General features: G+C 39.8%; 1 protein-coding gene across 1 annotated transcript in view; it reads left to right on the plus strand.

Annotated features, from left to right (window-relative positions):
- The window catches only part of gmds (GDP-mannose 4,6-dehydratase), a 179,962-nt gene that overhangs the window by 439 nt on the left and 152,526 nt on the right, over positions 1 to 26,997 (plus strand). The window contains exons 2-4 of the mRNA XM_085138085.1: positions 15,731 to 15,775; positions 20,990 to 21,077; positions 21,786 to 21,895. Of these exons, the coding sequence (XP_084994211.1) occupies positions 15,731 to 15,775; positions 20,990 to 21,077; positions 21,786 to 21,895 (243 nt within the window). The remainder of the gene's footprint in view (positions 1 to 15,730; positions 15,776 to 20,989; positions 21,078 to 21,785; positions 21,896 to 26,997) is intronic.

Consider the following 26,997-nt stretch of genomic DNA (forward strand, 5'->3'; position numbering starts at 1 on the left):
TGGGATGGGATGGACAAACCCCAGTTTATAAAACCTTGCTTTCCAATGGCGCACTTTAATCGTCACTGCTGGTGAAAGCGTCAGTACCTCCTCGTTCGTGGTTAATTTTGAGAGGAAACGTGTGGTTAAAGCTGCCGGTGTCACTTACACCTGCCAGGAGCTAGAAAGGCGGTAATTCACCATCCCATTCAAATGTGCTCTTTCTGTATTTTGCATTGAAATTCTCCCTGAAAGGGAATTAATTTTGCTTCTCATTCATGCTTTAAGGGAAAACGCTTCTGCTCTTTCTAGTCAGTTGTCTTTGTACTATACTTCCAAGTTTTCAAGAATGTCGTCAGAGGACACGTTTTTGGCTCTGTGAGTCCACACACAGCCAGTGACAGCGCACTGGTGTCAGATAAAGTGAGTCAAATAGGTAGTTCAGGTGGAACTCGTCATGCTTTCTGGTTTGTCAGCTTTTCAACCTGTTCTGGTCACAGACAATGTGGTGATGTGAACATTTAAATTAAAAATGACAGAACATGAATGTTTAGGTGTCTCTGTGTAGAATTAACCTCAAACCTTTAAACTCTGTAAACCATCAGCTGAGATTTAAAAAAACAAAGTAAACCAAAAAAGATGCCTAAGACTTGAAAGTAGCCCCCAGCAATCCTGCAAACCATGCTACACAGTAACCCATATGTACAAGTTTATGATTACAATGCAATAAAGGGTAAAATACAATAAAATGTGTTGTTTCCAGAGACGCACTGCAGACCGTGAATGGCACAGTGAAGGACACACAGCAAACCATAACGAAAGGCAGTGTTGACACTACTCTAGAAACACAAGTCAATTTGTAGACTAGTTTGGACGAAACTATCAGTTACTATAAATTATTTCCATTACTGGTCAGCTGCAAATCCTCTGAACTTACTGCTGTTTAATCATCACATCATTTCCTGGAAAGATAAGCTCCGGGTAGCAACAGCCCATTAAACAAGTTCTTTACTGTGGAGCCGGATGTTTCCTATTCCCAGAGTGATACAAATCTAGCAGCTTAACTGTCAGCATTTATTAAGGATGAAGCACATGTGCTCTTTTTGAACAAAGCAATGTCACCATGACACAGCTTCACACACACAGGTGTTGAGCTGTGATGATAACCAGCTAAGTCAGGCGTGTTTCTTAATTAACTAACTGGGAAATTATGGTGGTTCGGCCAGCAGTGGAAGCACACATAGGCAGTCCATACGCCTGTATAGATAAATAAATAAATAATAAATAAATGAATATAAGTGGACCAAATATTGTCACATGGTTTGCAGTGATGCATTTACTTGGAGTTAACTTGAATCTTTCCCCTGCGTGAACGACAAAGGACGGGGAAAAGCTACAAGTCTACAAAGTCATCAACTGATGTGGACCACAGTAAACAGAACTAGAGATGTGGAAAAAGTCAGCAGGTGGTGCAGCATTCCTAAGTAATAGAAATAAGACACAATTCCATGGAAAATGCATGTACTGTCCAAACTAATAAAAGAGATGCTTCAGTGTTGTACTACAGATGACAAATGTAGCTACTGCTTCATCGTAGAACCTTTAGCAGTCCTGAAGGAAGATTATGTAAAATTAAATTCAAATTTTCCTTATTTCTTACAAACTTAACAGTGTAATTTTTTTTACAGTTAACAGTAAGTAGACATTAAAGTAAAAAAAAAAAAGAAAATGAAATGAATCACTGAGTGAAGTGCAAAACATAAAGGTCCAAATAGGATGCTGAAGCATAGCCAGTTTATTACAGCCTATTTTAAAGCATGCAACTCGAACAAGAAGTAACACTGTGACATGACGTGTTTTAACATTACGCATCTAAAACAACAGGTGATGCCAGAGCTTCTATAACATCACTCTTCATTCAATATATTCACCTTTATTTCATTTATATTCAGACATTAATTCCATATGGTCAGCCTTTCATTGTAATAAAGAAATAATTGAATACATACATACAAAAAAAATTGCATTCCCCACAGTCTCCTTTATCCCTAAAGCTCGGGTCCTTTACCAGAGGCCTGGGAGATTCTTTGCTGTTCCTAGGACTGCACTCTTCTGAACAGAGATCTCGGATGTTGCTTCTGGGATCTGCTGGAGCTGTATGATGTAATACAGAGAGAAGCTAGATAGCTAGGCAAAGGTGTGTTATTGTGGCTGATCCTCACAAACACAAAGAATGGTAACTTTATTTTTAGTTACTACTACTGCTATGTTCCCTGACATTTTCTCAGAGTCTTTTTATGGGGATCACCTGCTCATCAAACATGTTAACAATTATAAATGGCTTCAAGCTCACATTCACGCTTGTGTGACTCTGAGCCATTTTTCTGTGATATGTGCACACATTTCTGCATCTTTTTCCCTGCAAACACACACTGTATAGTATTTATGTTACGTAACATTTAATAGCGTGCTGTGATTTTTTTCTTTTTCAATTTTAAATTATAGTAAATTTTGTATTTCAGTCTTCAGTTTGAATCTTTGCATCTCATGGCAATGCATACACTTAAAGCATAACTTTTTAGGGTGTAGTCCCCTTGCTCTCTGTTGATGCGTGTCAAAGAAGCCACAACAATTTCCGTGTGCCCGAGAAAGCGCAAAATTGACAATGAACCCTGCCTGGACTGACAAATACTTATTCATTTTACCGCCAAATCCAAATGCCAAACCAATGTGTCTAATTTGCAGTGTGTGTGTTGCTGTACTTACGAAGGCACCACAATGACAAACACCAGACTTTCTACACAAACTTTCCCGAGCAATCTCAGGAGAGGGCTGCAAAAGTACAGTTTAACTGTGAGTTTAATAATCTTACAACCGGAGTTGTACTACCATGGTGAGGGTCCTGTACAGTCCAAGAGAGAGTTGCAGCAGCTTTCCTTTGTGTTTGCTTCTTGGCGAAGAAGAAAAGGCCTTTCACAGATTCTGAAACAGTGAAATACTGCATGCTGGCCGTGGTGGATGCGGTGATAAGTGACGAAAAAATTAAAGTAAGTGTGACATCTGCTATTAAAAACGTACCCCTGTCAGACAGTTCGTAGAGTTGAAGTTCTGGCATCAGACGAGTTTGAAATGCTGTTAGATGACCTGAGGAAAACTGATGTAATATCTATAGCAGGAGATGGGTTCAAAATGTTTTTTTTAGTATTATTATTTTAAAAAAAATAGTTTAGTTATAGTTCCCCTTTTTTAAATGGACCTTTTGGTGTGCATTTGTGAGAGGACACCAGATTTACAGGGGAAAAGGAATAAAAAAAATTACTTGTTTTTCAATACAGTTGTGTGGGTTTGAAATTTATCGTGATCTTCTGCTTACTGGCTGCAAAAAAATATCTGGCCCAGATAAATTCCTCGGTTTGAAAATCTGGCCCAACTAACTTCTTAGTTGAATAGCCATGCCATAATGCATTAGTAGCACAGTAGTATGTGGATGAATTCAAGTCAGAGTTTATATATTGACATTTAGGTTAGTCCCTAAGAAATGGCTAAGCTAAGAGTGTATTTTGAAAACGGGAGGGAGGGATAGTGTCATTTTATTAACATTGCCAGTGAAACCTGTGTGCCTTGTTTGTAGAGCTAATAGGGCTGCAATTAAAGAATAAAGACAGCGCTATGAAACACAACATTGGGACAAGTACAAAAACCTGGATACATAGCAGTAGGTGCAGAATTTGGAAGTTTGAGAAGAATCTGATAATCTGATGTCACATCAAAGCAAAGCCAGAGAGCTGCTGTGAAAGCAGGTTTTGTAGTAGCAGAGAAGATGGAGGAAGAGCTTTTGAAATACTCCATGATTAAAGTGTGCGGCATCTTGTGTCCGCAGAAAAACACAAGCATTTTCAAATGTTGGCTTAAGCTCAAATACTGTTGCTGATTGGATATGTGATCTTGTCTCTGATTTACAAGCACAGTTGATGGAAAAGGGAAAAGATTTCATTGAATACTCTGTGGCTGTGGATGAGAGCGCTGACACTACTGACACAGCACAGCTGGCCATCTTCATCTGTGGGGCTGCAGTTTATGTGTCATAGAGGAGCTTTTGGGCTTTAAATCATTGCATACTACAACCAGGGCAAAAGGAATCTTTAATGAAGTATCTAAATGTGTAATTGATATGAAACTGCGTGGAACTAATTTATGGGACTGAAAAACAGATGGAGTCGCTGCGAAAAAGGTAGATTAGTAGGAATGATGTGGGAGAAGATGCAGGGGGTGAACAGAACACTATAGTGCAATGGGGCGAAAAGTGGAGGTGTAAGTTGGTTGTTCTGTGCGACATAACTAAGCCTCTTATTGCACTAAACCTTCAGCTTGGGGGATGAGGCTGTGTGATCACAGATATGTATGATGCGTATGTATAAGGTCTTTTCAAGTCACTCAAACGCAGCAAAGGAACTTTGCTCACTTTCCCTATTACCAAACAGTGTCAAGCCAAGTCACCACTACGGTGTACCCAAATATGCATTTTGCTGATAAAGTGAACACGCTTTGCACTGAGATCACACAGTGCTTTGGTAGCTTTGCAGTGCAGAAATATAATTTTGAACTGGTACGTGATCCATTTAGTGTTGATGTGTAAAAAAACACCTGTACGAACTTTGCATGTGACAGCTTTGAAAATCTTGAGACTGCAGGTTTACTAGTGCAGAAAGCACATTCAGATGACTCACATGTGTTCTACAGAATTTTTTCATTGCCATTAGCAATATAATACAGGGTAGGGCTGTGCGATATGACCAAAATCTAATTTCCTGATATAAGAATTCTATCGTCCGATAACGATATAAATCACAAAAATATAATATTTTCTGTAAATTCTGTGAATCTCGGGCAAGTCGACGTACGTGAACTTTTCCCACCTGAGTGTCCTGTACCTGGAGTCGAGTGTTTTAACCGATGCATGAAACTATATTTTTAGCCATAGGTTGTAACGGCCGCCATTTTTTTTGTATTTATTACCCGGCATGCTGTGGGGAAACGCCTGTTCTAACGTTTGAGTCTAAGGTTTATTTTTTAGCACCTGACAGCTCGTTTTTGCTTCTCATCCGTAAGCACTGTGAATACTCTTTCACGTGATTCAGTTTATTTTGAAAAGTTTCAACAGGATCTTGAGCTTTATTGTGAAAGGTTTACGTGGAAAACAAACAAGCGGACAGCAGAGCCACGCGATGGTTTTACCGTCGTTGTTGCTAACGTAAAAACAGGTGCTTGTCCGTCCATAGTGTGGTTATATTAAATATAAGAGAAAGAGAGAACTTTAAGAAATTAATAAAGCCACTACAGTGAAAAAATATTGCTGTAAACAGTTTATTTTACGACACGACGAAACAAACGATAGCGTAAAATGAAACGATAGACGTTTTTATATCGTCATCCGATATATATCGTTATATAACAGCCCTAATACAGGGTGTATTGTTAGGGTGCATTAATACTTGCTTTACACTCTTTTGTTCACATCAATTTTGTGCTTTCAGCTAAGTGTTTCATAACAGGATTGTGAACACACAAAAAAGCTTAAACACTGAAGGAAATAAAAATGATCAAAAAGATGTTTTTATGTGCAGGTTTAAATGAAATTTCCATTTCCTTTGAGCTCTTCTTTGATCTTCACCAACTTATTAGAGAAATATCTGTATCTAACAGTTGTTTTGTCAACTATTCAGAAGGTTGGTAGTTTGATCCCCAGCTCCTGTGTCTGTACGTTGAAGCGTCCTGGCAAGACACAACCCTAATGGGATTTTTCAAATGAATAGCTCCCGGGACAAACTGACAAATTTTGGCAATTGTGTCCACTTTTAAAAGGTTTTGTTGACTGTTATTCATGAATACTAATAACAAGAAGCTTGCCTAAGAGAGATCATACCAAGTCACGACTTTCAGGCTTATTAGAATTGTGCAAACGCCGTTTTAGGACTGTTTGTTTTTTATATAGTGTATTTACATATTTGTTTGGATTTGTGTTCTTAAGTCTGAAAACGTAAAGAGCTGCAGTCTTACACCTGATTTATCCTACCAGTGGCAAAATTACCTGTAGCCCAACGTACACAGTGAGCCATTTATTTTGTATGCCCCTTATTTTAGCATAACTAATACCACAGTTTAACCAAAGTTCATTTTTAATGTTTCAATGATTTTCTCTCTCTCTTTTTTTTTACATGAATGTATTTAGATGTTAAGTATTGTGTTGTTTGCTGTAGTCAGTTTTGTCAGTTTATTAGTAGGTTCAGAAAAATAACTTACCGCCAAGAGCTATAATTATTTGTAAAATGATTACAAAGTAACAACTTAAGTATTTGCATCATTTGCACATCATCATTTTAATAAATCACTGCATTTGTTTGCCATTTTCTTAGAAAAATATTAAGGAATGGGGGGTGGCTCCAGATGGTTGCACATTACTTCACATTTATCGTTAGGTGTTTCTTACAGGAATAACAAAATAAAGATGGTGCACACCATTGGACTCTAGTGTTTTCTCACTTTTCGGCTAGTTGATTAGTGCGAGCACATTGTGAGCACAGGTCAACATCAAGCGACAGCGAGCTGGTCCTGATGTTATAGTGTTATTTTACTATTTGTGTATTCAGTACCAGTGCGTGTTTTGTGTTACAGCGCGCTTGTTTACAAATGGAGTGGCTGGAATTGGTCAGATCTGTTCTGAGATGTGTGATGAGATGCTGATGGCGATGTCACACTAGCAGTTTCAAGTCTTAGCCTCTTTAGCCAACCAGCATTCTAGATGCAGAGTGTCTAACGTACAGCATCACTGGATTAGTTTAGTATAAAGGACAGCTCCTGTTTTCTGACTGTACTGAAGATCATACAGATGGAATTTGTCAGTACTCTGTTATAAAGCTCGTAGACTGTAAAGTTATTGCCTACAGATAAAAGGAATAAAGATGTAATCTGGGAATTTTATTTTTTTAATACAACACTCTAGGATTTTTAACTACTATTTCCAAGATATTCTAATCTAGTCAATTTAATATTAAAGGATACAGAGTTTGTGTCAAACTTTCAACATTTTCAATGTATTATAAATGTTATATCGATATGACATGACACGAGAAGATTCTGCTCTCGTTACCTCTTCCTTTACTCATAGTCCTTTTACGTCCCACTCTTCCATGTATTTGTTCTGCTTTATCTAAATAAGGGAAATAATATAACCTGTCCATGACCTAGATATCAGTGGTGTGTGTGTGTGTCACATGTAGCGTACAGATATAAGAGGAATTTCTGTTGCCATGTGATGATTTGCACTGAAGCAAACTTAAGCAGAAACCTGAGAAATATTTCATGGTAGGGAATAAAAGTAGTCCGTTGACCTTTACCTGAATCCGGCCCTGGAGAGACAACTTTCAGCGGCCTTGGAAAGTCATTTTCAACATCTCACATTCCTTTAACAAGCAAAGGTCCATCTCCCCTCACCCTCTTTAACGGGAAAAAAGAATAACAGTGTTAATTCATTTTTATTTCCCCAGTCATGGCTTTACTGTTACTGACTACTGAGAGCCTATGCAGGAGGCAAGCAGGCAGGCATCTGGATACAACATCTCAGAAGTCACTTGTCAGGCCACCGGGGTCACTGCGATGCTGTAAATCAGTTGGCTAACTACTGTTCATAAATTTCAGGGCAACACGCTGCTCGGCCTGAATACTTTTGACTGCTGTCTTGGTGTGAAGTATTGGGTTGAGAGAGTGTGAGGTATGGGAGACCACCTGAGTGCCAAGGCAAAGCTGTGGAGCTGGGCAGGGGTTCTGGTTGATAGTGTGGTTTTTTATTAGCTGGGGTTACAAAGAGGACAGGTTCACCTTCTCTGTTCCACAATAAAACTTTACTTTGGCTTTGAGACCAGCACTTCTTTCTTCAACCCCTCTGGTTGGGAAAACAGCACTACATTGGAGTCTGACCCCGCAAGCTTTTTGATGTTCAACCTACAGGCCTCTTTTCTTCATCCTTTGTTGGTGTTTTATACACTCTCATTCCTTCCTTGCCTCCTTCCCTAGACTCCACTGTTAGCAACACTGTATAGAGTGTTTGCCTGTGCCAGTAATAATAATCATAAAGCTAAGAATCCGTGCACACATCTCCACTGTTGCTCATAACGGCTGCTGATGGCTCCTTAAAGGCCAAGTCCTCCTCTGAATGAAGTCTGTCAGCTTCTATTTATTCAGGAAAAGAGATGTAAGCTAAGTCCAGCTGCAGTTAGTTGTAAAAAGTAAAAAGCATAGGTGCATCTACTACAAATTCTCATGAGTTCCGAAAATCCTACGAATGTGATAACCAGAGAATGAGGCGACGTAGGCTTTTGAAATTGATACCACAGGTGTAGCTACAGCCTCTTTTCCACTTGTACCGGCTCGGCTCAGCTCAGCTCGACTCTACTCATTTTTGGTCTTTTCCCCTTACAATAGATTAGCGCCTAATGTGCGTGGGGTTGTTATAGCAATGCGTCTGAAAGTCCTAAGATGATGTCATTTGTATGCGACATAAACACAGCTCAACAATGGAGGATGTCTGCTGCTTGGTCTACAGCTCAACTCGGGGTCCTCAGCGTTGGTTTTTGTGTCACCGTTTCCCTGATTGCTGGGTTTCAAAAATTCTAGCTTTGATCTTTGGGAAGGAGTTCCTCTCATTACTCGTCGAGTGACACCACTGAGCGGCATGCAGCGTGACATCACATTTTCTGATTGACTCAGCTGTACTTGGAACTAGAGCAGGGCGATATGACCAAAAATATTTATCACGATATACATTTGAACATTTGCGATAACGATATAACTGACAATATAACTGACACGAGACAAAATACTTTACAACTCCTCAACTTTATTAGTGCAAAAAAAAACTTCAATGTATTTTCACTTAAACAAGCAGTTATTTTTTTATGTGCATTAAAGTTATATAAACATTTAATAGTGCAAATGCAAATTCCTCGCTGACAGTTTAACCAAAAGGCATTTCCAGTGGAAACTGGCCGACATATCCTCAGCATAACCATGTATAATATCCACAAAACTTAAAAAGAGGTTATACACACACAATACGGTAATATTATGTTGAAGCACAGTACGTATCACTCCGCGAGGCTCCGCCTACGATAGCTGTAATGCTCCAACAATCCATCAAGCGGTGCGGCTTCGTAGCTTAGCAAAGTCGTACTAAAACATTTGACAGATTTTCGAGCGCTGTGTACATAAAATCGTTTCGAGGTCAGTAAACACAACCAGAATTCATACATAAGGCACACGGGATTATAAGGGGCTCTGTCGACTTTCAGAAAAATCAAAGGATTGATTTTAAGTGTGCCGTATTTTCCAAACAACATGGTAATAACGACGGCCCGCTAGCATGCTCTACCAAAAATAGTGCTTTGTTGTGTATCTGACGGACGAAAGCTAAACCAGTTCCACACCACTGAAGCTGCAGCATTTTTACAAACCAGTTCTGGTTCATCCGTTTCATTCAACGATCCACTTTCGCTCTTCTCATTCTGCGTCGCCGCCATGCTTTTTCCTTCCATGTGCGTATGTAAACAAAGGCACTGCGCACGCGCGTTTTACCCATATTCTATCGCCATATTTCATTTTCTTATCGTTGCCCAACATTATACCGTGAACGGTATGATATGGCCCAGCCCTACTTGGAACCCCATTACCAAGTACTACTCCTTAATGGAAAACCCTAAAAGTCGAGTTGAAGAAAAATGCTTTACTAAAAATCTCGGATGAGTTTGAAGATCAAAGGTCGGACAAGATCAGTTTATTTTTTTTAAATTACTTGGATGTTCACATTGATATCACAGGTATATCTACGTCTATCTAGCTGCCAGTATGTTTATACTAAGAGTTAGCAGTTATTCAGTGATCCTTACTTTTAAGTAGAAGGCAGGTATTTTGTATATAGGGCTGTGCGATATGAATAATATCTCATATCCCGATATAAGAATTCTATCGTCCTGATAACGATATAAATCACAAAAATGTAACATTTTCTGTAAATTATGTGAATCTCGGGCAGCTCGACTTGTGTGAAGAGTTTCCAACTACGCGTCATGTAGCTGGAGTCGAGTGTTTTAACCAATGCATGAAACTATACATTTTTAGACATAGGTTGTAGTGACCGCCGTTTTCTTTGTGAGTATTTATTACACGGCCTGCTGCGGGGAAAAGCCTGTTCTAACGTTTGAGTCTAAGATTTATTTTTTTAGCACCTGACGGCTCTTTTTTACTTCTCATCCGTAAATAATCTGCTCTTTCACGTGATTCAGTTTATTTTGAAAAGTGTCAACGGGATCTTGAGCTTTATTGTGAAAGGTTTATGTGGAACATAAACAAGCGGACACGCGATGCTGTTACCGTCGTTGTTGCTAACCACAACGCATAAAAACAGGCGCTTGTCTGTCTGTAGTGTGGTTATATTAAATATAAGAGAAAGAGAGAAAGAAGAAATCAATATAGCCACTACAGTGACCATCAAAACGATGAAAAAATATTGCCGTAAACAGTTTATTTTGCGACACCACGAAACAAACGATAGCATAAAATGAAAGAGACGTTTTTATATCGTCATCCGATATATATCGTTATATCGAACAGCCCTATTAGTATATTTTGCTGCTCTGCATCATTATCCTTTTGAACACAAGGACATTTTAGATGAGCCTCGTGATATATTAACCGTCATGCCACTATTTTCATTTCATGTTTCATTGGCATGTTAGAGGGACTGCACAGCACATACTTTAGTTTTTTGATATGGTTTGTGTCCTGAGGGCTAGAAGAGTTAAGTGACCTCAGTTATAGTATGGCCATGGAAAGTCCTTGTTTCTAATGTAACTGTATATACATACCACATGCTTCCAGCTGAAAGTCCAACCACTAATTAGTGTGCAAGAAATGTGAAACTGCATGTAAGTGCACACAAACATACTCCTGTATGTGGTATGTTAGTACTTAACACACACTGGTAAAATAAATCAGTCTGAAATGACTTGTCAGGTCAGGTGGTCAAACACGGCCTGCTGTGGTTTTCTCTTTCAAAAATAGAAAAGTGGCTGCGAGGGTGTCCTAAATATGTGCAAGAGCAGGGAAACAAACTGAGTGACAGAAAATTAAAAGGGACAGTTTTGACAGTTAACTGAAAATCTTAAACTCACTTAAACATAAGGTTTGCATAAGGGTTTTTTTAATACTTAGATTTAAGTCACACACAAAAAAAAGACTTTTTGACTTTAGTCTTTGATCTTTTACTGTTTTTAAATTAAAAATAGTGTCTGTAGATCTTAAGGCTGTAGGTCCTTGCGCAGCTTCTTAATTGCTTCTGCCAGTGCTGTTCACTCATTATTTCAGGGACATGCCTGAATGGTCCTAAAGTAGAGGAAAGAGATTCAGGCTGCTCTTCACGTAGCACACCAAATGTTCCTACTTAATGCAGTGTGTGAGTCTGCGTGTGCACAGGGTTTTGTGTATTGTGGTCTGTGATTACAGCTTCATTATACCATATCAGGCCTAATTGCAGACTAGTGGCGTGCTTGGCAGCTTCTGCCTGTGGTCTAAAGAAAACACATTACAGTGATTCATTTGTAGCTTATGCACAATGACAAATAAATCCATGTATGGCCCCTGTGTTTACATAAATCATGTTGGTAAGCACACAGGCTAAGCCCTTAAAATTTCAGACTGGGAATAAAAATGTTTTCCATTTGGGCTTTTTCTGCTTAATGTTGGACAGGTGATATCAACTTACTTTGGTATTTTAGGTCACAAAGCTGACCCAGGGAAACAACTGGATACAAAATCTCACTTCACCAGCAGGGGGTACCAAACTCACAGTGTCCATGTTTGTCCAAAAACATCAGGCTCTTTAGTTAAAGCCATGAGCCTGGCTGTGTTGTTCTAAGTGATGCTTGAAGACATCAGAAGAAGAAAAAAAAACCTTGGGTTTATTAACTGGGTTAAAATCACCGGATGGTGTGTTTTTGTTTGTTTGTTGTTTTTAAATTTTTGACTTGTAATTTTTATTGGATGTCTTAAACCTGTTCTAAACAGTTTGGCGTCTAGCATACACAGTTAGTTCATAATGTATTTTTTAATGTGTATTACAGTGTAAATAACACTTTCAGGCTGTTTATAAGTGTAAAACAGTTCAGAGTATCAAAATAAATACATTTTATTTTTTAATACTTCACTTCATTTCACCTCATTCTTCATTTTGAACTGTATATTGTGACTCAAATCAGAAGTTTGATCCTAAAATTTTGGGTTTTAATATTTGTATGTGCAAATTAATGTTGTATTCTTTAATGCTTAAGTAGCAAAGCTATCTAAAGTCTAATCTGATTTACGCATTTATTCAAAGTTATGTTGCTACTGAGGAAAATACAGTGCCGTACGTCTGTGCACTACAGCAGGAGCACATCATGTTTTTAAGTGTATTTAAAACTGAATTACTTTCCTCTAACCCCAGACTCATGCAAACACATCAGGTTCTGATACAGAGGCCTCTTAATGAAACCACACGATGATGATCCGTTAACAATTGTAATATTGATGCTGATTGGGGATAATGATAGCACTCGTGCCACATTTTAAACACAAGGATGGATTTAGCCGTTCAGCATTGGCATTTGCTTTTTTCCTGCCTTTCTCCTGATCTTTTTATCACTGAATGTATTTTGCCTTAATCTTTGTTTTGCGTTATTTTCCGTTACGTTCACTGACATTTCATTAGGATAGAATTTTAAGTGTATGGATTTCCAGTAAATCTAGATAAATCTAGATTGTTACTATTATTATTATATCACGTAATTATGCACAGTATTTGTGTAACACTTAAATGCTGAACATGCCCTTATGTTATTTGATTTACTACTTGCAGCACCTTTGCTTACACCAAATATCTCCACAGGTATGCATATATACAACATGTATTTACACATAAATAAACATTTGTCACATTGTTGGACTAAACTGTACTTTGAAGATTTAATCAGGTGGAGATTTAAACTTCAAAGTCTGTTTGGCATTAGATTACTGCAAATGTAACACCACCCTGTCAGGTGATAAATATGGTGGTCACACCTGTACGTGTGTTGACATTTGTGCTCCTCCTGCAGAATTACTTACTCCAGATACTCATTGAGATTCTGAGGTCAGACTCAGAATTAGCTTTCAGATGTGAGACAGTCACTGTCCTGTGCTTGGCTTACCCTTCATACGCCTGTCACCGGGCAGCCTCTTTTTAATACAATACACGCACTATAGCTTTGGAGAAGAGTGATCATATTGTGTCATAGGTGTAAATGAATCTTTGTGGTGTGGCATTGACCTGGCAGGTGAACGTGCGTGTGCTTGCCCCCCTCACTCGCAGCAAGCGCCAGGCTCCCCATAACAGGAAACGGCGAGGTGAGGCCAGGGTTTATGGGCTAATATGGCCTCAAAGGAGCCTCTTGTTTTGAAACAGAGCTGTAGCTCTTCAGACTTGTTTTCCATATTGGTCTGGCATGGAACGCATTGACCCTGGCACACGGGCAGGAAAACATGACACCGGCCGGAGCTTTGAACGCCGTGGGGACGGGTGAGGGGCTGCCAGCGTCCATGCCCATCTCCCACGTGGATTTAGCCAGAAACAGGTTGGGCATCAGTGCCAACTTACTGCCAGGTTGCTCAACCTGCAGATACAGGATCTCTAAATAGGCATATTATACAATTATTAATACAACCAAAATAGCTGTTGGTTTTAATTAACCTACACCAGTTATTGGTGCAGTTATTGTATGTCATCCTGCACCAGAATTGTGTTTTAAAAACCAAAAGGAACTAGTGAGTTGGACCTGACTGCAAAAAGAGACAGAGCAACTTTTCAAGGTAACTCCACCCTAGAGCATACACTGCTTCATCCGCCTTTTTGACCGCAATGGGGACCAAAAATCAACAAAGGGTTGTATTCAGTAAGACGATACTACAGATTCAGCTTAACATTGGGGTTTGTCAAAGGGGGAAAAAATATCGTTATAATCGTTATTTGTAAAGTAATGTTTTGGATTATTTATCTGGTTGGGGCAGTTGCTATTGCTGACATCCAGAAATCAGGCACGAGTGTGTAAGTGAGAAAACAAGTAGACTTTGAACTTAAATTCACCTTTTTTTTTCTGTCACATCCAGTATTTGTACCGTTATTGTCTCTTCAGTGATCCGTCATCTCTCAGGCCTCTGTGTGTTTGCCTTTCACGCCGTCTTTTACCGTTCGCCACGTTTGCCTTGAGCTGTGGTCAAATGGTGTTGTTTCACAAACTGGTTTGATATGAGACGACGCCTTCATCAGGTTTTACTATGTAAAATCAGCTGTCAGAAATGTGCTTTGAGAAGTACATAAACAAGGTCACCCAGGCCTTACTACGACTACCTTGGATATGTTGCAAGAATCTGATCAATTCTGTGACACTCGTACTGTCATTTATGCTTTTGTTTCCTCACGTTTAAATGATTGAAATGGTTGTCCTATGGGCGTCAATCAGAAAGCATTAAAACAACTTCAGATTGTACAAAATGCTACAGCAATTCTGATTACAATAACCAAGAAAAAGGAACAGATTTTATGACTTTACACTGTTGTTGTTATAATTATTATTATTATTATTATTATTACTATTACTGTCACTTAAAAGTGTGTGTAGCCTAAGACACCACCATCCTGGTGCTGAGTGCAGGTTCCTGCATGCTCCCCAACCTCCTTTCCTTCTGCGGTCCTTTCCCCCCACCTTCACCGTTTCCCCCCAGACATGAGGAGGAAGCCTCAGGCTGGCATCTTGGCAGTGTGGCCATACGTGTGTGTGCGTGCGTATGTGTGTGCGTGTGAGGGGGATTGAGGGATGAATGCCATGACTGGGTCGGAATGTTCCACAGTGTTCCAGAACGTGTGGTCGGAAAATCTGAGCAAGGAAAAAGACATGGAGTAACATGGGTGAGGGGAACAAGACCTTATTGACAGTGATCGTGCTCTCACATCACCAGCACACGTACACAAACACACACATATTTCAAAGTAGGTCCAGTGTGTGCCCAGCGATCCTGGCCCATGTGGACGTCATGCCTGACGATCCCAGGATCCAGTATTAGCCAGTACTGAAGTATTTAATTTCAACACCGTAGTAGAGGCTCTGGAATTTTTATTTTACTTATTTATTTATTATTTGGCTGCTAATTTTATTTTTCTTCCCTCAACAACATACCACAAATTTAAATCCAAAGTTGACCTCAAGCTTAATTGTGACTTAATGTGTTAGCTTAGGTCATAGACACATCGCCAGAAATGTAACTCTTACTGGACTGAACAAGAGAAAATACTATTTTATTTCTCATGCCACAAGAATCTATTTCTTTTTTCTCTGATAAATCACTTGTGTCCTTTAATTATATTCCTAAATCCTCAGTTTTAGTAGGAGCATTGAATTTGAATCTCTGGAGTCTGTAAAGGAAATAAAAGGTGCTCTAACACGTCAAACATTTTCTCATCCTGTAATCATTTAAACTTTGTGATAAAATTAATTCAGCCGAAATGGGCGGTGAATGTTTTATTGTGTTTTGGTTGTGTTGCTGTGATTTGGTTTGTGTGTGTGAATCACACTCTTTGTCTTTGCAGTGTTATTTGACAGGTCTTAACTGGTGTTGTCTTGTGCTTTTTCAGGATGGTTCCTACCTGGCGGAGTTCCTGCTCGCTAAAGGCTATGAGGTAAAATAAAAATCCCCTCTGTACACATATACACGCACGCACACATGCACAGATGCACATATGTGCGCAGATACTCGCGAATGCCAACATACACACAGAACGACATTCTGTGAGTCTGTGGGTATTCCCGAGGGAGTGTGACGTATCTTGACAGTCAGCTACTTACACTGGCTGACTCACACCTCACCCTGATAAGGCCCCTGGTGCTGCATGAGCTTTTTAACCCCTGTCCTTTTACCCCAGGTCAAACCATTAACAGGGAAATGGTTGTTATTAGACAGCCATACGAGTGAGGTCACTAGCTTTCACCTGCTGTTCAGTGTGCTCAGGAACACGCAAAGTCAACAGTCTGTCAGTGAACTCAGAGGCTAACAATGGTTTCTTTTTCTTTCTTTCTTTTTAAGTTGTTTAAAGTTGTGTGTGTGGGAGGCAGTACTATGTGTCTGTGCTGCTGGGTGAGATTGGATGGGTGAATTCTAAAAATGGAATGGACAGGATAGAGAAATAATGTTATTCTCATAGAGAAAAAGTATCAAAAACTAGAGTAATATTACTTTTGTGGCCCAACAAGACAAGAAGAAGCACTGGAAGTTAAGAAACCGGTTGTATTGCTCCCTGGTCTCTTACTAAACTTCAGTTTTCCACTGGCAGTGTTTTGAGCTGTGCCCAAAGTGGGAAGAGGACGCTGGCTTATTGCAGATCTAGAAAAGGAGCTGGCTTATGCTGAGACTTTTTCATAGTGGCCAAACTAATACTGGTGTAATCAGAACAAAATCTTTGAGTCTTATGTAATCAGAAGTTTTTGGTTTCTCTATCCAGTCCATTGCCCAGAGACCTTGAAGCATATGTGAACTGTATTCAGGTAAAGAGTTTAAGTGGAGAGCAAAGAGTGAAGGCGTATGCTGCATTTGCAATGTAGTCGTGGCTACAGAAGGTCACACATACGTTAACATACATGTTTCAGGAGTTTTCATTACATCTCCTGACAGTTGCGGCATGACTTCACTTCCCCTCTGATGTGCAGGAGAAACACCTAGCTTTAGGGCTGTGCGATATGACCAAAATCTCATATCCCGATATAAGACATATATTGTCCGATAACAATATAAATCACAAAAAAATAACATTTTCTGTAAATTCTGTGAATCTCGTGCAGCTCGACTTGCATGGAGTGTTTCCAGCTGGGCGTCGTGTACCTGGAGTCGAGTGTTTTAACTGATGCGTGAAACTACAGGGTGGGCCATTTATATGGATACACCGTAATAAAATGGGAATGGTTGGTGATATTAAAGTCCTGTTTGTGGCACATTAGTATATGTGAGGGGGCAAACTTCTCAAGATGGGTGGTGACCATGGTGGTCATTTAGAAGTCGGCCATCTTGGATACAACTTTTGTTTTTTCAATAGGAAGAGGGCCATGTGACACATCAAACTTATTGGTAATGTCACAAGAAAAACAATGGTGTGCTTGGTTTCAACGTAACTTTATTCTTTCATGAGTTATTTACAAGTTTCTGACCACTTATAAAATCTGTTCAATGTGCTGCCCATTGTGTTGGATTGTCAATGCAACCCTCTTCTCCCACTGCAGGAGAAATGCCAGCACAGGCATCCAGTATCCGTAGTTTCAGGTGCTGCACATCTCGTATCTTCACACCCTAGCCTTCAGATGACCCCAAAGATAAAAGTCTAAGGGGGACCTTGGGGGCCATTCAACTGGCCCACATTGACCAATCCACTTTAAAGGAAACTGTTCATCTAGGAATGCTGGCACCCATAATGTGGTGGTGCACCATCTTGCTGGAAAAACTCAGGGAACGTGCCAGCTTCAGTGCATAAAGAGGGGAACACATCATCATGTAGCAATTTCAAATATCCAGTGGCCTTGAGGTTTCCATTGATGAAGAATGGATGTACCACTATCGTTGTACCCCATATACCACACCAAACCATCACTTTTGTTGTACCAACAGTCTTGGAGGGATCCATCCAATGTGGGTTAGTGTCAGACCAATAGCGGGGGTTTTGTTTGTTAACTTCACCATTCACATAAAAGTTTGCCTCATCACTGAACAAAATCTTCTGCGTGAACTGAGGGTCCTGTTCCAATTTTTGTTTTGCCCATTCTGCAAATTCATCCTCGTTGAGCTGCTGCAGTAGCTGGAGTTTGTAAGGGTGCCATTTGTGAGTAGCTAATATCCGCCGAAGGGATGTTCGACTGATGCCACTCTCCAGTGACATGCGGCGAGTGCTACGCTGTGGGCTCTTGCTGAATGAAGCTAGGACAGCCACTGATGTTTCTTCATTAGTGACAGTTTTCTTGCGTCCACATTTTGGCAAATCCAACACTGAACCAGTTTCACCAAACTTAGCAAGCAGTTTGCTAACTGTAGCATGGGAGATGGGTGGTCTCGTAGGGTGTCTTGCATTGAAATCTGCTGCAATGACCCGGTTACTGCGTTCACCAGATATCAACACAATTTCGATCCACTCCTCACGTGTTAACCTCTTCGACATGTCAATGGCTGTGAACAAAGAGAAACTTGTAAATAACTCATGAAAGAATAAAGTTACGTTGAAACCAAGCACACCATTGTTTTTCTTGTGACATTACCAATAAGTTTGATGTGTCACATGGCCCTCTTCCTATTGAAAAAACAAAAGTTGTATCCAAGATGGCCGACTTCTAAATGGCCACCAAAGTCACCACCCATCTGGAGGAGTTTGCCCCCTCACATATACTAATGTGCCACAAACAGGACTTTAATATCACCAACCATTCCCATTTTATTACGGTGTATCCATATAAATGGCCCACCCTGTATATTTTTAGACATAAGTTGTAACGGCCGCCGTTTTCTTTGTGAGTATTTATTACACGGCGTGCTGCGGGGAAAAGCCTGTTCTAATGTTTGAGTCTAAGGTTTATGTTTTAGCACCTGGCGGCTCTTTTTTGCTTCTCATCCGTCAAAACTCTGCATACTCTTTCACGTGATTCAGTTTATTTTGAAAAGTCTCAACAGGATCTTGAGCTTTATCGTGAAAGGTTTACGTGGAAAATAAACAAGCGGACACGCGACGGTTTTACCGTCGTTGTTGCTAATGACAACGCATAAAAACAGGTGCTTGTCCGTTCGTAGTGTGGATATATTAAATATAAGAGAAAGAGAGAACTTTAGGAAATTAATATAGCCACTACAGTGACCATCAAAACTAATGACTGTAGAAAACAGTCATTGATCAAAACGATGAAAAAATATTGCTGTAAACAGTTTATTTTGCGACAACACAAAACAAACGATAGCGTAAAATGAAACGATGGAGGTTTTTATATCGTCATCCGATATATATCGTTATATCGAACAGCCCTACCTAGCTTCATCTAAGGCTCCCTGGTCAGCTCTGCCATCTGCTGCTTGCCTCACAGACATCAGACAGGAAAAGTAGACACAGGCTCCAGGTTGTGGATGCTGATGTGGAAGGGTTGGAGGTGCTGTGAGGAGTGGCATTAAAGAGGAGTGCACAGGCAGGCAGGAAGTGCACAGTGAATAAAGGAAGTGAGGTCAGGGAACAGCGTCCCACTAATGGACTCCCCTTGGATCAAGTCCTGTTATCTTCCCTGAGCAGACCTTCCTCATGCATTCCCTCTAAGAATGTGGAGTCCAGATCACAGATCACAGGCAGCGAAAAAACAAAAAAAAATGTTGAGGTGGAGCCATTAAACATAATGCTATTATATCAATGTATGCAGTGAAACAGATTGTGGCAGTTCCAGTGATCTGTCAAAGATAAGAGCCAGTTTCCTTATTATTAGGCTTTCACTACTGGAACTAGAGAAATAGATGGGAAACGTTAAAAAACATTTATGGCAAATTGTAAATTACAGGCAAGTCCCGTCTGTTTTGACTCTTTGTACCAGCGGGCATCCAGCAAAGATTCCACCAACAGGTCAGTGTTTAGTTCTAACAAATGTAAAAAGAAACCAAAGACAACAGCAAGTCACACAGAAATCTGCAAAAAATCTGTGATGCTTAGTGGAGGGGCCATCGCAATTTGTAAGGGTGTGGATGCCTTTGGGTCACTGAGAGATTAAAGACATGAAAATGATATCCAGGCATTTTTACTGAAGAACTTTATGGCAGCAGTGAGTCAGGCAAAATTTAGGACTGATGCAGGAAGACAATGACTCAGCGCACACACGGACAGAATAACTGAAAATGAAAATCCCAGAAATATAAATGAACTGAATCTCTTTTGTTTGTAGAAGGAATGTACCAAAATTCCTCCTCATTGTTTTGGAAGTCTCACAAGCAGCTAGAGGAAGTGTCTGATGGAGGTCGCTGCAGCTAAAGGAAGTTCTAAGAACTCCTAAATTTAACTCTTTCCCGAATAGAGACGATATTTGATGACCTCCCCAGTACCCTTAATGAGTTTTGACACCTCATTGTATATAATTAAAGATGTAGTTTGACTATATAGGCAGAGTTCACCTCTTGCCGACTTCTGCTGAACACACAGTCGTTTTACTGTAAGAGCAGGCCTCTTTTTTTATCAGCTGTGTAATTACTCATTGAAAACTAAATAAAATAATAATACAAATAATTCTGTTAGCGTGTTATTAGTTTAGTATGATTTGTTTGCCTTAATTAAAACTTGACTGGAGTAATCGTTGTAAGCAAACCTTTTTTAAACTGCAGCATGCCTCAGAATATGTTTAGTCTGTATTTACCCAGACCGGGGTGGCTGTATCTTAGTTGGCAGAGCAGGTCAGCCACTAATCAGAAGGTCGGTGGTTCGATCCCAGGCTGCCTCCTGGCTGCATGCCAAATATCCTTGGGCAAGATACTAACCCCATGTTTGCCTACTGGTGGTGATCAGAGGGCCCGGTGGCGCCTGTGTCCGGCAGCCTCGCCTCTGTCAGTGCGCCCCAGGGCAGCTGTGGCTACAATGTAGCCACCTGGGGCGCATTCACACATGTGAATGGGTGAATGACTGAATGTAGTGTAAAGCGCTTTGGGGTCCTTAAGGACTAGAAAAGCGCTATACAAATGCAGGCCATTTACCCATGTTGAAATCGTAATAACAATGACAAATTAACTGACATGAATGGTGTAAATTGTAGTTCAATTTTTTTGTGTATGTTATGTTTTAAGATACTAGATTATTATTATTTTTTTTTAAATTTAACAATTCTTCTTCCCCCTTTTCTCTCAGGTTCATGGTATTTTGCGGCGTTCCAGCTCCTTCAACACAGGTCGCATTGAGCATCTTTACCAAAATCCACAGACGCATACCGAGGGCAGTAAGTATCTCATTTATTTACGGAGGAAAAAAGAGTAACCAAATTAAAATATCAGCTGATATTTCCTATTATCCAATCTGTCAGTACTGCCATTTATAACAGCTGATGCATTTAAAAGGTAAAGAAGAGAGGGGAGAAACACCCTTTCATGTTATGTGTGATGATGTTGCACAGTTTGTCCACCGGAAGGCAATCTGCAACTTACCTGTTGGAGACACACATGTTTGGAAAGCCACAAACACAACTAGAGAGCATAAAGAAGTAAATAAATGTATACAAAATGTCAGTGAAATCTGTTTATGATTTGTGTGTCTGAAAGAAGAAAAAAAATAATGGCAGATATATTGGAGTTTTGACTTTTAAAATTCCGTTCAATTTTATGTATATAGCGCCAAATTACAACTCTCCCCAAGGTGCTTTTTATTAAGCAAGTGTTTGACAGTGGGGACAGCGGGAAGGAGAAACTCCCTTTTAACATCCGGCAGAACCAGGCTCAGGGAGCGACAGCCATCTGCTGTGAGCGGTTGAGGATTAGGGGAAGGAGAAACACAATAATATATATTTTTTGTTGGTCTTGATCCTGATATTAGGACTTCCATTGGTCATCAGGAGTGAATACATGAAGGAGCAACAAGTGTGATTTATTTATTTTTTTTTCTTTTGGTGTTGAGATAAGCAAATGTGTTTTGCTGTCCCACTCTCTATCAGACTTGAAGCTGCATTATGGTGACCTGACTGACAGCACATGTCTGGTGAAGATCATAAGCCAAGTGAAGCCTACAGAGATCTACAACCTGGGTGCTCAGAGTCACGTCAAGGTAGTGTGATCCCAAAGCCACAACACTCGTGGTTCTTTAGTTTGTGCAGTGTACTTTCAAATCAAAGCTCTGTCCCAAATCCCATATTAACACGCTACAGTATTTGAAAAGCTACTTTCAGCTGTTCCTTTGTCACTGTGGATCACTGCTGTAGGTTTTAAATTGCTTATACAACCCCAAAGAGGATTTGTGACTCGGACTGGAATTGAATCAGTAACCTTTCGCTTACCAAGCAAATGTGTAAAAAAACGACACTGCGGAGCCACACAGTAGTGCTGCATACCACATCATTTGTATTTAATACGGCAAAATGATAAGTAAGAGTTAGTACCAGTGGTACTAAATGTGTGCACTATGTCTGAGGGAGCACTGCATCTTGTAAGCAGTGGCTACATATTTCTACCAAAGTGCAATGCAGTGGTGTCACAAATGAGACATTACTGGACTGGATCTTACTTCAAAAACAAAAATGAAATATTCAAATCTATAGTTTCATTTTATAACTATGTCATTTTTAACATGTTAGTCTCTAGTAGTGTCATCTCAAACAAGATTGTTACCTTGGTAACACACAATCTCAGGAAGTCTTCAAAGATACCTAGTCCTTTTTTATTTACACAAAAGTATCCTGAACAAAGAGAACCATAGTGAGTAGGTGGTACGCAGTTGTGGGATTTTGGATGGAGTAAGAGTGCTTTTCCTATAAACATTCTTAATCGTCTTCCCATTCCCTGGAACCACTGCTCATGGATTTGCTTTGAAGAAGGATATAGGAAAAAAAGAAAACCTGATAAAGAGACTTGATAACAATGAATTTGCATTCCAGCAGCACTCTAATGATGGTGAACCTTCAAACCATGACATTAGACCAGATAAGTATGAATAAAGTTAGTTACAAAGTAGATTTGGTTTCTCTTTTGTGGCATTATAATAAAAGTATTCCAGTGAAATCTGACAATGTTAGATTCTGGTTTCATTGGTCTGTAATCCTAAATAAAGTACAGATGCTTTATCATATGAAAAGAGTTTTGAGTTATAAATATCACCAATATAATGGGTTACTGACAACTTTCAAGACATTTGGCTTAGTCTGCGTAGTCTTGCTGACACTGATAAATGAATATCAGTGACGGTACAGTCGACCCCTACATATTCCCGGTTCAGTATTTGCGGATCTTTCTGTGGAACCTAACTCCAAATTATTCATGGAAAATGTGCTTATTCATGGATTTTTTTTCGGTAGAGCACATCCAAAATATTCGCTAATTATTTTCACTTTTGTGACTAATTTTATTAATTTTCAAATATTAATATTAATGTAAAAACAGCAAAATTGCAATAAAAAGTCTTTATTTTTTCGACTGTCGACTGTATTCCTCTGCCTCTAGGATTTTCCCTCTAATTATAAATCTTATTTAATTTCATTAAAAGAGCTGAATGGGATGGGTGTGTTTAAAACTACAATAAAAATTCAATACTTGGCAATAAAACAGCCTATTTATTTGCCTGCAAACAAAAATCTGTTTGGACACTGGAGTTAAGTTCATGCTTTTAGCTCCTCACCAACCTGTTAGAAAAATACTTTGCTACTAGGAGGTCAGTTTTCTCTGCCAGCAAGTTTCTAATTATGTCTGCTTGATGAAAGGCAGTTTGTTCCTAATCAGAGCTTGTCTGCAAAAAATGGTTTCATCCTTCCAAGGTATCTTTTTAACACAGTCTAAATTATAGACAAGTGCCGCTCACTAGTGACATTTTCAGGTTGATGTTTTCATTACATGGATAGATCAACAAGCTACCCAAACTCTCAGCTCATGTTTTGTCTGTCACCTCCTTGGATTTTTTTCCTACCAATAAATGGGTAATGACTTATCATGTTCTTTGTCTGTTTGCATTTTTCAAGACAGTTTTAAATTCAGTTCTTCTGCAAATAGTTACTGTGTCTGCATATGGTCAGGAGTGACTGCTGCTGGAAACAGTTAACAGCAGATGATGTTAAAAAGAGACTTAGTTCTGGGAAGTCTAAGTTCATTTGCTGGAGCTGGTGGGACAGGAAGTAATGTTTTCTTGGATGGGTCAGTCTGTGCCACAATGTCCCTTTTGTCTGGGAGCTCCACGGTGATCCCAGGAGATCACACCCCCACCCCCATCCCCCTCTGCCCTTCCACATTGGGATCTGACACACAGTCTCCAGGCAGGACTGATCCTCCTTCATCATCATGCTTTTGATGGGATATAGAGCCAAGAGCTTAGTCAGATCACAGATAGCCGGCAATAACCAATGTCTCATGTGACTGCGTGGGAGATTACGTTTCAGTTATAGCAATCCGCCCTCTGTTCAACTTATTTTGAATGCAGTCCATGAATTTCTTATTAAAGCTGAAAGAGTCCAGTCAGACGGAAGATCTCTTGGGTGTATGACTATATTTGTTTTTCTGATTTTCACTATGATGGTTTCATTTTTTTAAAGTAAATAATGAAAAAATAATAATAAATAATGAAACTGGAGGTTCAAGCTTCTTTAATGATCGTTTGGCCACTTGTGGACAGAAGATGCTCAAAAACACAAATGTTTACCTTATAAAGTTGTGGTCAGTGGTCGACCCAGAGGAGAGTAGCATTATCGTTTGGGAGTTGTAAGTCTGGCCACTAAAATTAAAGTATAAAATTTACTCTTTTTTTTTTTTTTTTTTTAGATCGAATTTAATTGCAAACAATAAACAAAAGATGTTTCAGCTGTTTGCTGTTTTTTGCTGATTCCAGCTTACTTCTAGTTCTGAGACAACGATAAAGTAAAACAGACTAATAAGCCACATGGAACTGAGGAAATTCTTTGTAGGTTTGTAACTGTGTCTCATTTTATTATTAAAAATTTGTTGACTGGCCGAGACAACAGTTTCCTGACGTTCCGGTATTTGTACAAAGTAAGTGAGGCCTGAATGAATGACTGACACAAAGGAAAAGAAGAGAAGGGGAGAGTTGTCTATCCACATCCTTTGCGGTTAGAGGCTGTGACTGTCCTCCCATCGCCCACATGGAAGATCACCATAATTTCACACACATTTTCAGCAACAGAACATCCATGTATATGAATGAGATGAGGGTCCGCTCTGTTTATTTATTTCCACACCAATAAAACCAGCTCGGGTACCTCCTCGACCACATGCTACATGCTCCCAACAGCTGAGCGTACCAGATTACTGGCAGTAGTGGTGTGGAGTCTGCCCTGCCACGGAGGAAAAGATCTCTCATACTGACCACTTACTCAGTGTGTCTCTCTTGCTTCCCACTAGCCCTTCTACCTTCATGAGACTCATCCAGGCAGTTTAATTTGTAGTATGGGATGTGTGGGTGCTGGTTTCCGCTGCAGAGAGTCATCAGTGAGAACAGAGTCGAGGCTATTTTCTAATGCTGCAGGGGTGGAGGTGCACAGGGAAAAGTCAACCGGCACTGGAGGGCCTAAGGCAGCCAGCTGCAATATCAAAAGATCAGCATGCAAACAAAGCAGAAGGGACCTTCTTTGACTCTGACTGATCAGTTTGATCTTTGTGCTTAGGCTTCTTTCCTAAAGTAATATTTCAAATATGTTTTCACCGCTTGCAGGAAAGATGGCCAAAGAATTTGTAAAAAGAGCTTGTAAAAACAATATTCTTAGTGTCAGCCTGTGGTGGATTGTTTATTACACAACCCCACACTAATAAAATAATCTCTGGTTATGGAGCATTGCCAAGTAACATCTTCAAGCTGTATTTGATCCTCGAAGAGCAGAATTAGTAGAGTACCTTACTATTTGAAAAGGAATGGGAGATATGCATAGGTACACTCAAGTCCAGCTGAATACATCAGTTCCTTCTGGAAATTGTGATTTCTACACAGTATTTGCCAACTCTAAATATTAACACCATAATCAAATTCAGAATCATGGTTATGAACCTCAGGGCCCAAGAGTTTATATTGTCAACAAAACGTTGGGTCTTTTTCGCCAACTGTGTTATCATTTAACAATGTTAATATTCTTAGTGTAAAAGTTTAATTTATAGAGTTGGCATGTTAGCATGTTAAACAGACTGTACAAAAAAAGAGGGGTAAAAACATAACCATGACAACCATGGTGGTGTCAATTGGTTTGTGAACTGTCATGTTAAAGCTTTAACATATTAGCTTTCCTCAGGTCTGACATGTTAAAACACCAAAGTCACCAATTGGAACAAACTAAACTAACTAAACGAGACAGCGCTAAGCCAATGGGATGTGCGTTCTAACAGGTAAAATTACGTTTTGCTTTGTGTTTGTTTGTTTGTATTTTTCCACACCCAGCAAAGTCTGGTGGATTTGAGGAAGCTGTGATGGTAGCTATAGTCCTTCACCAGAAAACGAGCTTTCTGATACCGACCTAAATGCCCAAAACAAGTTAACCCAACTTGACTAAATTTTTATTTGGCTACAGCAAATTTGGCATCTAACACCATTCATATTCCATTTAGCTTCTGTGTTAGAACCATGCTATGGTTTCCTGCTTTCTACTTACCGCAGAAGAATTGAACAGTGAAGGGATGGGACTGTGGACTGCAGAGGACTGGGACATGGTTGCCACGGTTCTAGTAGGATGCTAGTAGTAAGTAACTTCAGATTTTCATAGCTTTTAATAATAACAATAATAATAATAATGGATTGCATTTATATAGCGCTTTTCGAGACCCTCAAAGCGCTTTACAATTCCACTATTCATTCACTCTCACACTGGTGGAGGCAGCTACAGTTGTAGCCACACCTGGGGCAGACTGACAGAAGCGAGGCTACCATATCGCGCTGTCGGCCCCTCTGGCCATCACCAGTAGGCGGTAGGTGAAGTGTCTTGCCCAAGGACACAACAACCGAGACTGTCCAAGCCGGGGCTTGAACCGGCAACCTTCCGATTACAAGACGAACTGCCAACTCTTGAGCCACAATCGCTTTACTTTACACCTCAAAGTCGACACAAATCTCAATGACCATGCCAGCTGTCACAGGTCAAGAGGCAGGCTAAACCCCGGACAGGTTCACAGCCAGGGCCAATGCAAACACAGACAGCCTTTCACACTTACATTCACACCTACAGCCAATTT

Source organism: Neolamprologus multifasciatus, chromosome 17, assembly GCF_963576455.1.
Source record: "Neolamprologus multifasciatus chromosome 17, fNeoMul1.2, whole genome shotgun sequence".
Lineage (NCBI taxonomy): Eukaryota > Metazoa > Chordata > Actinopteri > Cichliformes > Cichlidae > Neolamprologus > Neolamprologus multifasciatus.